This window comes from Lissotriton vulgaris, chromosome 2_1 (genome assembly GCF_964263255.1).
Source record: "Lissotriton vulgaris chromosome 2_1, aLisVul1.2, whole genome shotgun sequence".
Lineage (NCBI taxonomy): Eukaryota > Metazoa > Chordata > Amphibia > Caudata > Salamandridae > Lissotriton > Lissotriton vulgaris.
Window position 1 is genome coordinate 1,947,066,074 of NC_141687.1, and position 14,961 is coordinate 1,947,081,034.

General features: G+C 42.3%; 1 protein-coding gene across 1 annotated transcript in view; it reads right to left on the reverse strand.

The window, feature by feature from the left end:
* The window catches only part of RLBP1 (retinaldehyde binding protein 1), a 215,994-nt gene that overhangs the window by 67,042 nt on the left and 133,991 nt on the right, over positions 1–14,961 (reverse strand). Inside the window, exon 4 of the mRNA XM_086958978.1 lies at positions 4,672–4,876. Coding sequence (XP_086815104.1) covers positions 4,672–4,876 — 205 coding nt within the window. The remainder of the gene's footprint in view (positions 1–4,671; positions 4,877–14,961) is intronic.

Sequence of the window (14,961 nt, forward strand, 5' to 3'; positions counted from 1 at the left end):
GTGGAGGTAAGAACAGGGGGGAATGGTGACAGACAACGGTTGGAGTGTGAAGCGCAGCGGTGCCTTCTGCGGAGCTTTCAGGACACGGGGCCAGCAGCGGTGTTGGTTGCTTTGCCCCTCTGTGGCAACTGAAACCCACAGTTCCAGAGCCGGTACCCAGAGGTAAGTGAAGTATTTGCTGTCCCTGAGACTTTGTGAACAGGAGGCAAGCTCTATTTCAAGCCTTTGGAAATACTCAGCGACAAGTAAAGAAAGTTCAGTCCAGCCCTTTCACTGCCCAAGGTAGAAGTAGCGACTTCAGGCCAATCCAGCAAAGCAACAACACAGCTGAGAGCAGTACTCCTCCTGGCAGTTCTTACAGCTATTCTTCTTGGCAGGTGCCTTTATCCAAGCAAGTTCTAAAGTTCTGGGGCCTGATACCCATTATTTATACTCAGTTTCTCTCTGTTCTTTTGGGCAGAGAGTGTCTGTGCTCAGCCCAAACCAGTTCTGTCCTCTCTGATCCAGCTTCCTGGAAGGAGGTGGAGAGAGCATTGTCCCAGGCAGACCAGGCCCATTTAGGTGCAAGGAAATCTCCTCCCACTACTCTAAATGCAGTCCAGGTCTATTCAGCTCAGCCCTAAGTCACATAGGAAAGGCCGGACACATCTCAAACCCTCCCCCCCCCCTCCAGTGGCAGTCTGAAGAGAATGCACATCCCTGGGCCCGAGAGTCAATCCACAACCTAGCAGAGGCACAGAGTACAGCTAAACCAGAAAATACCTACTTTCTAAAAAGTGGTATTTTCAAACACATAACATTAAAATCATCTTTACTAAAAGATGCATTTCGACATTCTGAGTTCAGGCATACTAAACTCCATTTCTCCATCTTGTCCCAATGGAAAGATATACTCGTAAAATGTTACCCAGTACTTCTCATTCTATCCTATGGGACAGATAGCCTTTTAATAGTGAAAAACAAAATATACTGTATTTCACTATTGCGACATCGCACGCACATCAGTACATGTCCTACCTTTAAAATACACCACACCCTGGCCATTGGGGTACCATGGGCCTACCTTAGGGGTGACTCACATGTAATAAAAGGGCAGGTTAGGGCTTGGCAAGTGGGTGCACTTGCCAAGTCGATGTGGGAGTAAAGACTGTGAGCAGACACTGCAGTGGCAGGTCTGAGAACCCTTTGAATGCTGCTTGTGTGGGTGCACAATCAGTGCTGCAAGCCCACAAGCAGCAGTGGATTTACAGACCCTGGCACTGTCAGTGCATTTTACTAGGGACTCACCAGTAAATCAGATATGCCAATAATGGAAACACCAATCCATAATGCAATTAACAATAGGAGCACTTGCACTTCAACACTGGACAGTAGTAAGAAAGTGCGCAAAGACAATAAACCAGTAACATCAGAGTCAAAACCTGGAGGTCAGACAGCAAAAAGACAGGGAAAACAGGCCAAAGGATACCAGGTCTAATAGGACACCTCACTACAAAACTCAAGGAAGTGTTGGATAAAAAAAAGTAAATAAACTGGAGCTCTCTAGGTGCACCATTTGTAGGTGGAAGGGCACAATAGTTCATAAGACAATAGAATGGCAAATGTTTAAAAATTACAGAATCCTGTGTTCCCATAACATTGGTTGCCTCATGTGTGTAGAGATGCATTTCTTTTTTTAAAGAAAAATCTTCATCAGAACAGATTTATGTTGAGTGCTCCACCGAAGACAAAAGAGAAGCTTGTGCCAATAATGGCTGGTAAAAGCCTTCTGTGGCAACGTGTTGGTATTTATGTTTCTCCCTTTTTAATTTAGAAGTCTCTGCACTCAGTTGGTGGAATGTTCTAATAGCTTTTTAGCTCTTGGGTCTCAGGCCAAAACGGTTGCTAAAGACCCTCTCGCTCGTTACAGGTCCTGATCTGTGGCTCAGTACTATAACTTGGATTCAGGGCCTTTAATTCTGAAGCTAGTGTTATAGTCTACTACCAAGGGTACAGTCCTTAGCAGTGGGCTAAAACACTATTTTACAAAAATAAAAGAATTAAAATAAACAGTTACAATCTATAATCCAACTTGAGAGCTCAATACTTAGGCCCATATTTTTGATCTTAGCTGTGTCGCCCTTGCACCAAATAACATGGATGATGCGCGACGTAGCTCAGAAATAAGAATTTATGCAGCCATGCAACGCCACCTTGCGTAGCTTCATAAATCTTGAGATAAAGCAACGCAGTGCAAATCGCTGCTTAGCCTTACTCTGCACTAGGGTGGTATTCCATGGGCAATGCGTAACTGTTCCCATGCAACTCCCACAGTTTTTTGTCACATTCCCATGTTTACAAGAACTGGTAAAATTGTGAATGCGCCAAAAAGATACGCCTTCCAAGAGGAGGCATAAAGAGGAGAAATATCTTTATTTCTTCTCATTATCTTCTCTTTCCATGTGTTCTGCAGCCTGCAGTACACATAAATAGAGGAATATGCCTACCATGATTGTTTTTGGGCAAGAAGGTGCCCCTGCCTGCACAAAAACAATCCTACATGTAACACAGGCACACTTGCACCATGGTGAAAAGGGGCCTGCATTGGTGCTAGCCATCCAAAATGGCGCCAGCACAGGGGAAAAGGCAGGAATGTACCATATTTCTTTTAAATCCTGCACATTCCTGCCCTTTCCCTGTCACACAGTGGTGTGTAGAGCAGCAAGGTGACTTGCTGGACTGTGGGAGAATGTCATAAATATGCCCTATATAGACTAATTTGTTAAAGGACTATTCTTATATATACATAATAGTACACTCATCCAAAACCCACACCAATCAGCCTAGCCCACCCCAAGTTATTTTGCTCAAAACAAAAGACCAGTTGTACTATTAGTTGGTCTCATCACTGATGTAATTTTTGTGCAGAATATGTGATGTGACCCAATAATACTTTTCTGCTGCTCTGGATGTACTCACCTGCCAAACCTCAAAGATGACATTCAGGAGGATTCGTAGAATCTTTGCCCAACTAATTAGCAGAATGCCAACGTGATAGTCCATGTCAGTAAGGACAGGAGATAGAATGTTTTAAATTATTTGTGATAATGGGAGTGGACATTGTGAGGAGCATCCATCAGTCCCCAAGACATTGTTTGCTCTCTTTATGCCATACATTATGCACAGCTTCCACTTAGTGAATCTATAACACCACCACCTTGAAGTATTGGGGTAGAAATTAATGGTTGTCACATATCAGTGTAACTCGCAAAGGGATGGACACCCCTCTTCCATGTCAATTGCAAGGAACCTCAACTTGTATGCTGTGAGTCACGAATGCATCCACATTTCGTAATGGACCTTTTGTACATTGCACGTTTGTTACCTGGCAGCAAAGCCTAAAGTTTTGTACACCACAAGCATTGCGACCACAAAAAGCAATATTACATCAGCACTAAAGTGGCAATACTCAGCTCTGTATTGAGGTTCTCAAGGTAAGTACATATGGCATCAACAATACATTTAAAGGGAACTACAGAGATACAAAGATTTCTGCAAAGCTGCCAGATTAGTTGTATCATTGAACCAGGATTGTACTTTTAGATTTAACTCAACATTCAGCTACCCACAGTCATGTGACCCATGCATGTACAGGCTACAGCCAGTTAATGGCTGAGAAAGAAAATTGTCAACTTTCTAAAACTGGCATTTCGGAATTACTATTTTAAATCTGACTTAATCAAAAGACATGCCAACGCAAGCAATGTAGTGAGCTTTCATGGTGAAGAATTATCGGTGAGGCCCATCTCCCATGCACGAAACAGCAAATCAAATTGTTTCAAGTGAAGACACCATTCCACATATGTATCATAGATTGTATAGCATGCAAGGCAGATAGAGATTGCGGGGAAATACGTGTCATCAACATAAGATCAATAATCAAAGCTATGAACACAAATGAAATATTGTCCAAAAATGTTTAGTTGAGTCACAAATTGAAATGCCGAGTTTGCATAAGACTATCATGAAGCATAGACTCACAATCAGAGTAATCTAATTGTAAAAAAATTTTTTTGAGGATGCCTTACACATTTGATCACAGAGACGGCAGGACAAGGGACCTTTAACAAAATTTGATAAATCTGGAAGCTGACAATAGCCAATGCCTCAAATGAGTAAAGGGACCAGGGAAACATACTTTCCGCGTTGCTGCAGGGCGGTTGATATCACTAAGGATAGAGCAGATTAAATCCTATCTCCAATTTTTCATATTCCGTAAAATAAAATCCTGTTTAAGAAGAAGATCTGGTAGAGTGTCCCATCTATGTTCCTGAAAATATGTTGCATAACCTAATAAGCAGCAGCAGCCAGCACAGGTAAGCGGTGTGTGCAGCGTGGTGAGGTGGGAGGTGGGTAGTCGATAGACGACGGAATAGGTATAAGTAAATAAATAAGTAATACCTATCACGCCTCAATGCCCACCGCACTTACTTGTGCCGGCCTCTGCTGCTAATAAGTTGTATGTAACATTTTAAACAAAGGAAAAACTTTAAGAACCTGTCTTACCTTGGTTGGATAACCCTACAATCACTCAGTGTGAAGAGACTGAAGTTGTTGACACAAACCTTTGACATATTTGAGGAAGCCCTCATGCATTCTTCCATCATTGTACTGAGAAATCTGAGCTCTTACCTTTTACGAGTTCATAAGCTCTGTTGACATCAAATTTACGGGCACGAATGAACCTAAGAAAGAAACTGTCTTCTTTGTCCTGAACCTTCTCTGCCACTGCTTTGCAGATGTCTTCCCCATTGCTGGCTTTCTCCTGAATCAGCGCTCTGAGCTCTTTCACAGCAGACTCACGGGACTCCTCTGTCTCATTCAACTCATCTTTTGCCTAAAGGTTTTTAAAAAAAGCACAGTAGGCTGTATAAACAAAATTAAAGAGGAGCACTTTTTAAATGCTGTGTCTCACGAATTAAATATAAATTCTTCTAGTTCCTCTATAGCAAAATTGTGTGGATAAACGTGTTATTCTTTGGTGAGGCGCAGGCTTTATGAGGAAGGCTATGAACATCATGATCCTATTGGTAAGAGAGACTGACATGAGTTTAACTATTCAAACTTTGGTCTGGGCCATAAAACATCCCAGTTCAAGCAAAACCATAAAATGTCAGTTAACACTCACTCCCTTGTCATTATTCCCACACTGTTCTGAATCCAGGCTTATGTCAACTGATTCACAAAGATTATTATAAAAGTTGGAATTCTACAGATTGTACATCTACTACAGGTTCAGTAAATTTCTGACTGTTTCGGGATTCACAAAAACCCTCAGCAGTAATTAGGGAAACCTTGCGACTCGTAGATTTCAGCGATAACTCCTCCCACCACACTTTTTTAGCAATCATGTGCATTAGCACAGACTTTTCCTTTTCTTCACCTGGCACATACGTGGATAAATCTCTTTCTCTATGACCCAATTTAGTATGTGAGGGTCAGCAAGTGCATTTCCCACTCAGCATATATTCATGCATCAGCCTTTGGTGCTAATGGAGAAACCACCATCTAGTTACTGTAGACCTGTCAGCCTTAGGGTGGTCTTCCCCCAAACCTTTTGCCTTTCTCCTCCATTTTAGTGACCTTGTTTTTCTGGCCATAAGACTCTGTGCACTTGCCACTACTAACCAGTGCTAAAGTGCTTGTGCTCTCTCATGGTAACATTGGCTTTTACCCAATTCGCATATTTATTTACTTATGAGTCTCTAGTAAAGTGGCACCACATGTGCCCAGGGCCTGTAAAATAAATGCTAGTGGTGTGTTAGACTGATTAAGCTACCCACTTTATTTTAGCCATTTAAACATGTCTCAGGCTTGCAATTGTTTTAAACTGCCATTTCAACCTGGCAAAATAAACCTTTTGCCAGGCCCAAACCTTCCTTTTTAACACATATGTCACCCCTAGGGAAGCCCAGAAGGCAGGGTGCAATGTATTTAAAAAGTTGGATACTTACACTAGAATAGCCTATGTCCTACATGCACACAAAAGGCTGTATACCCTTTTTGGCTAGTCTGGAACCAGGACAGGGAAGGCAGGATTAACGCAGGCTTCAAAGGGAAACGTCTAGAAGCTTTTACCCCACTTCAAAGGCACAGCTGAGTATAAATACGGAGTCTGCTGTTCTCATGATCTGTGCCTCATTGACATAAAAGTCTCCCCAACCAGATTGGAACCCAGCTGTAGTGAGTTCCTGATGACCAAGTGGTGCCTGTCAGGGGCTTGACGCTTGGTGTGGCTCATAAATCTATGGGATCTTCGTGACCACAAACGGGCCCGTTCAAACAGAGACAAAGCTGCTCGCACCGAAATCCAGTACGTGCTTACACATTGCCTTTAAATAAAACCTGGCTGCTCTGTGCCAAGCTCACAGGGGGTGGAGCACTAGTTAATTGGGGGTTTGCTTGTGCCGTACCCTGACAAGGATTGTGGTTGCTGCTAGACCAGGGCTCACACTCCAGTCAACCACCTTGTGTGGTGCAAGAGCAATGAAAACTGGGTCATAATATTGCCCTTAACCCCTTCCACACTCATGACGAGCTGGGCTCGTCATGGTGTAGCCTCCTCGCACACTGATGACGAGCCCAGCTCGTCATAAAATGCTGTAAATCAGAAAAGTTCAGCACCGGGGGGGAATTGGTGCAGCGGCGATGTGGTTAAAAGGTATAACCTTTGGGCATTTCCAACTGATAGGACCCATTTAGCGATTGGCAGAATAGGATCCCCTTCGTAGATTGATATGGCTCTCACACTACCAAGCCTGTAGCTCACCTACCTCATTTCGAGGTTGGGGAACTGCACATTGCACATCTTGACCTGACAGACAATCAGCAACATCCCCCAGTTTGGGGAAGGATTGTGTGTACTGAGTTTTCCTGCATGGGATTGCCATGAGGTGCCTGTCATTTCACTTAGGAAAAGAGAAATATGCCCCCATAGACATTTGTTTTGTTGTACTGCAGAGATGCACCTGCTTTGGGGATATCTTTCAGAAGAACAAAAAATCCTGCTGAGTTAGGCACTATAAAATGCATGCCATGTTTTTTCCCCAAAAGTGTTCCTGTCATGTTTTCTGTAGTACTTTTGGCAAAAATGACCTGGTGAAGCTGAACACTCTAGATGTGGCAGCCATTTGCCTATTGGGGAGGCGGAGTTGAAGGCTTGCAGCACATCTGCTGGGTAAAAAATGACCACATTACTATTTTCTTTTGTGTTGGGATCTAATATTTCCTCAACATTCCACAGTGTGTTTGGTTGAGCAATCATTATATTAGGCGTTCAGAAAAAACCTGTAATGTGTATCTTCCAAACTACCCTCTGATAACATGTTCTTCTAGATTTATTGGAATCATTTTACTTAAAGACTATGGGCCTCATTTACAAGGTTTTGGCACAGGACAGTGCCACAAGTAATCTAGCTGTGCTGCCCTGCATCTAAAGAAAATTGCAGGAATTACCTGTATCTCTGAGATACAGCATATTCCTGGCCTTTTCTCCTTTGCTGGCGCACAATGGACTGCCATGCCCCAGAGCAGGCATGATTGTGCCATGGTGCAAGGGTGTCTGCTTTGTAGGGTTGATTGTTTTTGTACGCAAACACAATCAAGATAGGTGTTTTCCTCTTTCTATGTTTGCTGCAAAATGCAGCACACATTGAAAGAGGAAAAAACAAGGAGATCTAAGGATCAATATAACTTTATTCGATCTTAAACATTAAGATCATAAAAGTGCAGAGAAAATACATTGATCACTTGTTAAAAATTAAAATACATCACCAGCAAAGTGTGTTAGAAAACACAGCGTAAAAAAAGAACAGATAGGAACTGTATACAAACATTATCCAAGACATTTGATTAAGGCATGTAAAGTTCACTCAATATCTCATAAAGTGCTTAGTGCAATACTGGGAATAGCTCATTTTCCAACAATGATCATTAAACAACGTGCCATATAAAGTGCTAAACAGTGCCACGTTCATATAAAAAACAATCTATCAACTAATTAGTCTCCTTTTTGATAAAGCCATACAGAAATATGATGCAACACAAAAGTTTACATACGGATTTGGAAGCATTTGGAGAAAAAACAAGACTGGAACACCCACAGCAACACTCGTGGAACGCCCCTTCCACGCAAAGTGCTGCGTGTGAAGGGGCCATACTTACAAGGAGAGGAAAAGTCATGCAGTGTGGCTTTTCCTCTCCTTGTAAATATGGAGAAGTTAAATGCGCCTCCAGTGCGTCACAATAAGTGACGTACTCTGCCCCTTTCTATTTAATACAAATCAACATGATCAACCGTTCATATAAATAAAGCAAGCACTGGCAAAACCAATAGTCTCCCCTAAATGAGCCAGTATATATAAACAAGCCATTCACTTATGCTGTATATAACGTTAAAGCCTGCCAATGCTGAGGGAAAAGCAACGTAAAATGCTTGCTTTCTGTAAAGAATGTATATAGAATATAAAAAAAATAAAGTGAAAACAGAACGATGAATAAGTGTACTTTTTGGGTGTAAAGTCACCCCTCATGTATTCCGAAGAAATCTCTTCCTGAAAAGAGAACGAAACATCAAAGCTTTAGGCAAGAGAGTGATACTCCTCTGAATGGAGGCAAAGACCGATGTATGTACATTTTAAAGAATTGGTACAGTGGGGCAGATGTATCAAGATTCCATTTTGCGATTCCTGAATAGCGATTTTTAAGGAATCGCTATTTAGAATTCGCAAAATGGAATGTATGAAAAAAATCGCTATTTTTTTGTGATTTCTTAATCTTTCTTATTTGCGAATTCGCATTTTGCGAATTCGCAAATAAGGAATAATTTCCCATGCATTCCTATGGGCCAGGAGGCCCATAGGAATGATTGTAAAGTAATTCTCAAATTGCGAATTCGCAATTTGCTAATCGCAATTTGAGAATTATTTCAAGGGTGCAGGGGTGTCTGAAAGATACCCTGCTGCACCCCTGAAATGTACATGTGTGTGCATATGGCGTATATACATGCCCTATGGGCATGTGTGTGCGTCACATGCCACCATCAAAAATGCTAAATTGTGCATTTTTTAAAGATTTCGCAAATTACCATCAACTACAACTTGGTGGTAATTTGCGAATTCTTAAACATAAATCGCAATTCAAAAATGCTTCATACATAACATTTAAGGAATCGCAAAAGTTGCGATTCCTTAAATGCTATGGCAAAATAAGGAATCGCACATTTTTGCTATTTCTTATTTTGCGAATTTTTGAGGCATGCCAAAACATGCAAAAAGACCTTCGGCCTTTGCGAGTCGCAAAAGGCTTGATACATCTGCCCTAGTATGTATTGCAGACAAATGTGCTGTTAAGCGATAACTAAAAGTGGACGGCACACAATTAATGATACGAGAAAAGCACAAAAAAACAGCACAGAAAACAGAACAGACATTTTCTATCACAAAATCATTATTTATAGGTATGGGATAGCTTACATAATTATTTTATAATCTTATTCCTAAAGCATTTGCCTATTAGTTTTTCAGTTCTTCCCAGTTCCACCATTATACCTGGTTAAGTAAAACAATTGGATCTGATTTGTAGCATGTTAAAAGTCAAATAACGACATCACCACTTTATTCGTTTTGGGAACTTATGCATCCGCAGTTAATCGCCGTGCCCCATCCTGTAGGATATTCTTTGGCTGGACTGCCTTATAATTTACAGAGATCGTCTGTTCTTTCCTCATGTACATTCTAATTATGTGTAGAAGAAACAGAAGGTTAAAGTGCAGTGTAGAGGTTTTTTAACTACCCACAATTAAGGATACATTAGAGTAGACAAGAAAATAAATCATCACGCATGTTTTCTACAGGCAGAGTCTTGCAGAATATATGTTCGTGGTGCATTTTCACTGCAGTGGAAGGTAGTGACTCAGCCCTGACGGTGTTTTAGTGCAATCCTTTTCCCAACCAACGAATGTGGAATTTACCACTAGTGTAAGATGTGTATAGTCAGTAGAAAATCAGCAATGTTAGGAGGTATCACTAAATATTACTCAATGGCATTACCTTTTAAAGACGGTTCTAATAAAATATACAGATAAATAGACATGCACTCAGAAGTGTGAAGTCTTGTGAGAGTGATGCAGTTTCTCAACCCGGGGTGCACAAATCTGATAAGAAACATTCCCATCGCCTCTTTTCTGGGCCGTGCTAGGAGTTAGAAGCAGCTTTGAAAATATGTGTAATATTAGCCAGTATTACTCTAAGCACAGTTAGTGCAAAAATGTGACCCCTGCACGACACAGTACCACCCACAAGCAACCTCTAGAACAATGTGCTTAAATTATGCACTTTTAGAGCTGGGTTCACAGTCCAGGTATGTACAAGAACAAAAGCTTACAAAATCCCTAGATTGGACGTTGGATCAGTCCCTTTAACCCTTAGCTTATTTGAACCATACTCTACAGCCACTGGTTTGAGAAATTTTCAATGATTGCTTAGATCAGCCAGAGGAGTATTCCTCGATCATCCTCATACTAATGCCTTGATGTAGCATCCACTATGTATGGAGTACGTGCATCGCAATACATGAGGGCGTATTAACATTCAACAATCACACTTTTTGTCACATCCAGTTATTAATCTCCTACATGTATTGTATATAGAAAGCATTTTTTTAAAACTTTACTTGGAATTTGATCCACCAGTACCACAATCATTAGTACCACACTGGAGACCTCCACCAATGGCAGTAGAACACCACCACCATTGGCACTCCATCACTAATACCAGCATCAACTGCACCAAGAGCACCACATCTAATCACCACCAATACCACTATCACTGTCACCATTAATACAACCAATAGACCAGTGCCACACAAATGCTAATGCTAAGAAGACGGCCATCATGATACCAATACCCTTACAACAAATACCACCACCAATGACAATACTGACACAAATTACCTCACCAATACCGCAACACCAATATCACCAATACAAGTAATATCACCACTAACAACACAACCAGTAACAACTACACCAATACCACCATCACTACCACAACTATAATACCAAAACCATGCACTGTTTCCATGCCACTACTCCTACTAAACCACCCCAATACTAATTCTTCCAGAAACACCATCAATATGACACCATCACTACTCTATCATCAATAATACCACCAACAATAGCAACACAACCCCTACCACCAATATCACAACAATCAACAGCAAAACCACCTTCAATACCACACCGCCAATACCAATATCACTATCACCACTACCAGGCATTGGCAAAGCCTATAGGTTTGGCTTTAATGCGCTATTGAAAGAAAAATCTTTTCTGCATGCCTGTATTTGCGGGCATGTCACATAAAATACAAACCTACTGGTATTGCCTGTGCTTATTATAGTCTGCCACTGTTGCCAGGAGTAGTGGCAGAGAAACCGGTCCACATTAGGGCCCAGATCTTTGGACTGGGATGAATGTGTGACATTGATCCACATTCGGTCCATCACCTGTTTTGTTTGCAATTGCCGCCATAAGTGCGCTGGGGATGCCCAGACGTGGGTCCCAGGCAATCAATTTCAATTTGTAATCTTTATTCGGTTCTTAAAAAGACACCATAAAAGCACATATACAAGATACACACAAAAATGTTTAAAAACGGAAGTAAATTTCCTTTAAAAAGAGTTATAAAAGTTAAAATTATCTGTTATTTAACACCAAAATTCATTAAGCTAGGGGAGCAAAAGTTAATTGTTCGAGGGGACAGGAAATATTAGGGTCCAGATTCTCTGGTGTTCCTCAGCCGTATTGCCATCCGAATGAAATTTATAGTGCAAAAAAGGGTGTAAGCATCCCCCGCTTCCTGTAAGAACCTCAGGGCCAATTTTGCATGTTTAAACTTTAGGTCTTTCAAAATCCCCACCAGGAGCTTACGTCTTGGTACGGTGTAAAAAGGGCATAATAAAACAAAGTGAAGGGTATCCTGCGGAGACCTGTGGTCGCAGCCGCAGGTACCCTTCTCTGCCACTGTATGAGTGAACCCAGCCGGAACCGCAAAGAGGTGGTGGAGCATGTTAAGTCTAAAGCGGGTCATGACATAACGATCTTGGGCGTTATACATGACTCTCAAATAGGGTTCCATTCCTTGCTTCACTGTGAGTTCGCTGTAAGATAGACTAGTGGATTTATGTCTTTCTTTCTCTGCCCTTAGTGACTGAAGCCGTACCGGAAAAAGTTTTTTCACCCGAGCTTTGCTCTCAGTTGTTAAAGAGTCAGGGGATGTGAAAAAGTTTATACAGTCAATCTCTGCTAATGATTTCTTGACGTATTTCAGCCAGGGGATGTCTTGACCTTTGTCTCGTTTTAGGCAGTCCAATATAATTTGTCTTGTTAAGGCCGCCCCTGGGTTGGTCCATAATTTAACCCAAGCCAGGAGAGGTTTAATCTTGATCCTGTCTTCTATGAAGGGTTCTCCCACCTCCTCATGAATGATGTGAGCCGGTACACTCTGTGGCACTTTCAGGATCCTTCTCAAAAATTTGTTTTCTTCTGTCTGGATTTGCTGAGCTTTGTTATCCAAGAAGCCCCACACTTCTGCCCCATAGGATACCTTCGCACAGCAAATTGATCTGTACAGGTTCAGTATTTGTTCTGGAGACCATCTTCCCAGTCTTTGACCATACCCCATGATGGCTCCTACTGATGCTGCCAGTTTCATTGCCTGTTTTTCTACCAGAGGTTTGAAGTTTAGCTGGTTGTCGAACAACACCCCCAGGTATGAGAAGGTCTTGCGTTGGTCTATCTTGTGTGACCCGATATGGTAGGCGAAGTTCCCTTTTGTCAGTTGCCCTGCTGACATAATATAGGATTTTTCCAGATTTGTCGCCAGGTCCAGCTTATCCATAAACATTACGAACCCGTCAATCAGTTTTTGTAATCCTAAAGGAGTTCTGGCAAGCAGAACCGCGTCATCGGCGTAAAGTAATACAGGCACTGCACGATGACCGATTTGGGGTGAGTCCACCTTCAGTTTGAGGAGATCTTTTTCCAGCGAATTAATATAAATGGAGAAAAGGAAGGGCGCGAGGATGCATCCCTGCCTTACTCCGCTGGTGCAGGTGAAGGGGTCGGTCTTTTTTCCCTCTTGATTGTACCTCACACTTGCAGTTGTATTCCAGTGGAGATTTTGCAGGGTGTCAACTAGCGGTGGATCCACTCCTAGTTCTAACAGCATAGACCAGAGCTTTCTCCTGTTTACGCGGTCGAAAGCCGCTGAAAGGTCCATAAACCCCATGTGAATGGACCCCTTCCCAGCAATGGTGTATTTAGCTGCCAAGAGGTATAAGTTTAGGCATTGGTCAGTGGTGGATCTGCCCTCCCTGAAGCCGTATTGGATTTCAGAGAGGACCTGGTGCTCCTCAGCCCAGTCTTGTAGCCGCTGTAAAATGACTCGCCCCAATACCTTTGCCGTCACGTCAATGAGAGAAATGGGTCGGTAGCATTGGGGGTCATCACGATTCCCTTTTTTGTAGATAGGGACTATAGTCGCTGTTGACCAGGACCGAGGCAGTCCTGCCACCACTGCCTCGTTCAGCACCCTGGTGAGCAGCGGGGCCCAAAGCTCGGGTCTACTTAAGAATAGATCGGGTGGAATTCCATCCGGGCCGGGTGCTTTATTTTTACTGAGCCCTGCAATTCCCATTTCGACTTCTTTCAGGGAAAAGTCCAGGTTAGCCGGCTGGAAGCCCCTTGATGCGTCCCCCTGGGTTGTATGGCTTGAGTGATTATATAGACTCTGAAAGTGCTTCTGCCATTGCTCTGGCAAGATAATGTTCATAATCTTTGGTGCCCCTTGGTCTTGAAAACATGGAGAATTAATAACTTTCCAGAAACTGGCGGAGTCTTTCCTTTCCGCAGCGTCCCTTAGGTCCTCCCAAGCTTGATTTTGTAGGCTTTGTTTGCATTTCTTCAAGGCATCTTTATATTCAATTCTGTTTTGTGTAACCCTGGTCTTGTCCCTTGGTGTGGCATGGAGGCTGACTTTCAGTTTTTTTAGCGCCTTGGTGCAAGTTGAGTCAAACCATCGTGGGTTTGAGGACGCTTTGTTCGCCCCAGTGGACTTTAGGGAGTTATTTACGTGAGACGCAATTTCTTCGAATGCCCTAACCACCAAAACTCCATTCACATTTGGATCGAGGCATTTGTTTATTTCTTCTGAGGCCTCTGTTATCAGTTTTTTATAAAATCTGTCCCCATCGACCCTGGCCCATTTAATTCTTCTTCCCTGATCCACTGCTTTTTCTATGGTATCGAGCCTCTTGGGGCCCGTGTTAAAATGAAAACCTTCAATTGTGATAATAACCGGATTGTGGTCACTAAAGATGCTCCCATCTATTAAGGTTTTGCTAATATTTCTTTTTAATGTGGACGAGACTAAAACATAGTCAATGTAGGAATTGCAACCTCTGCCTTTGTATGTTGGGGTTAATTCTCCTTTTTCACCCAGCACGACAAGATCTAAGGTTTGGGTCAGGTTGTACCTTTTCGTTAGTCTCTCCAGATCCCATCCCTCTTTTGAGTGGGTAAAGTGTGGGCCTTTCATTATAGTGCATCTCGACCAGTCTTTGTTAAAAGGTTTTAATTTATCACAAAGATGACAATTAAAATCTCCCGTAAGTATTAGACTTGAGGGATTTGGTGTCTTATTTAAGAAGTTCAAATTTTTTAAGCAGGCATCCAGCTCGGTTACGGCTGTTCCCTTTTCCATAGTACCCGGGGCGTTATACCAATTGACTAGGAAGAAAATTAGTCTTGGTGAGTCAAACCTTATTGCTTGGAGGTTGTATGAGCCCCCTGTGATGTTGGACCAGATGCCCTTTATATCTAAGCTGACGTATATGACGAGTCCCCCACTAGATCTTCCC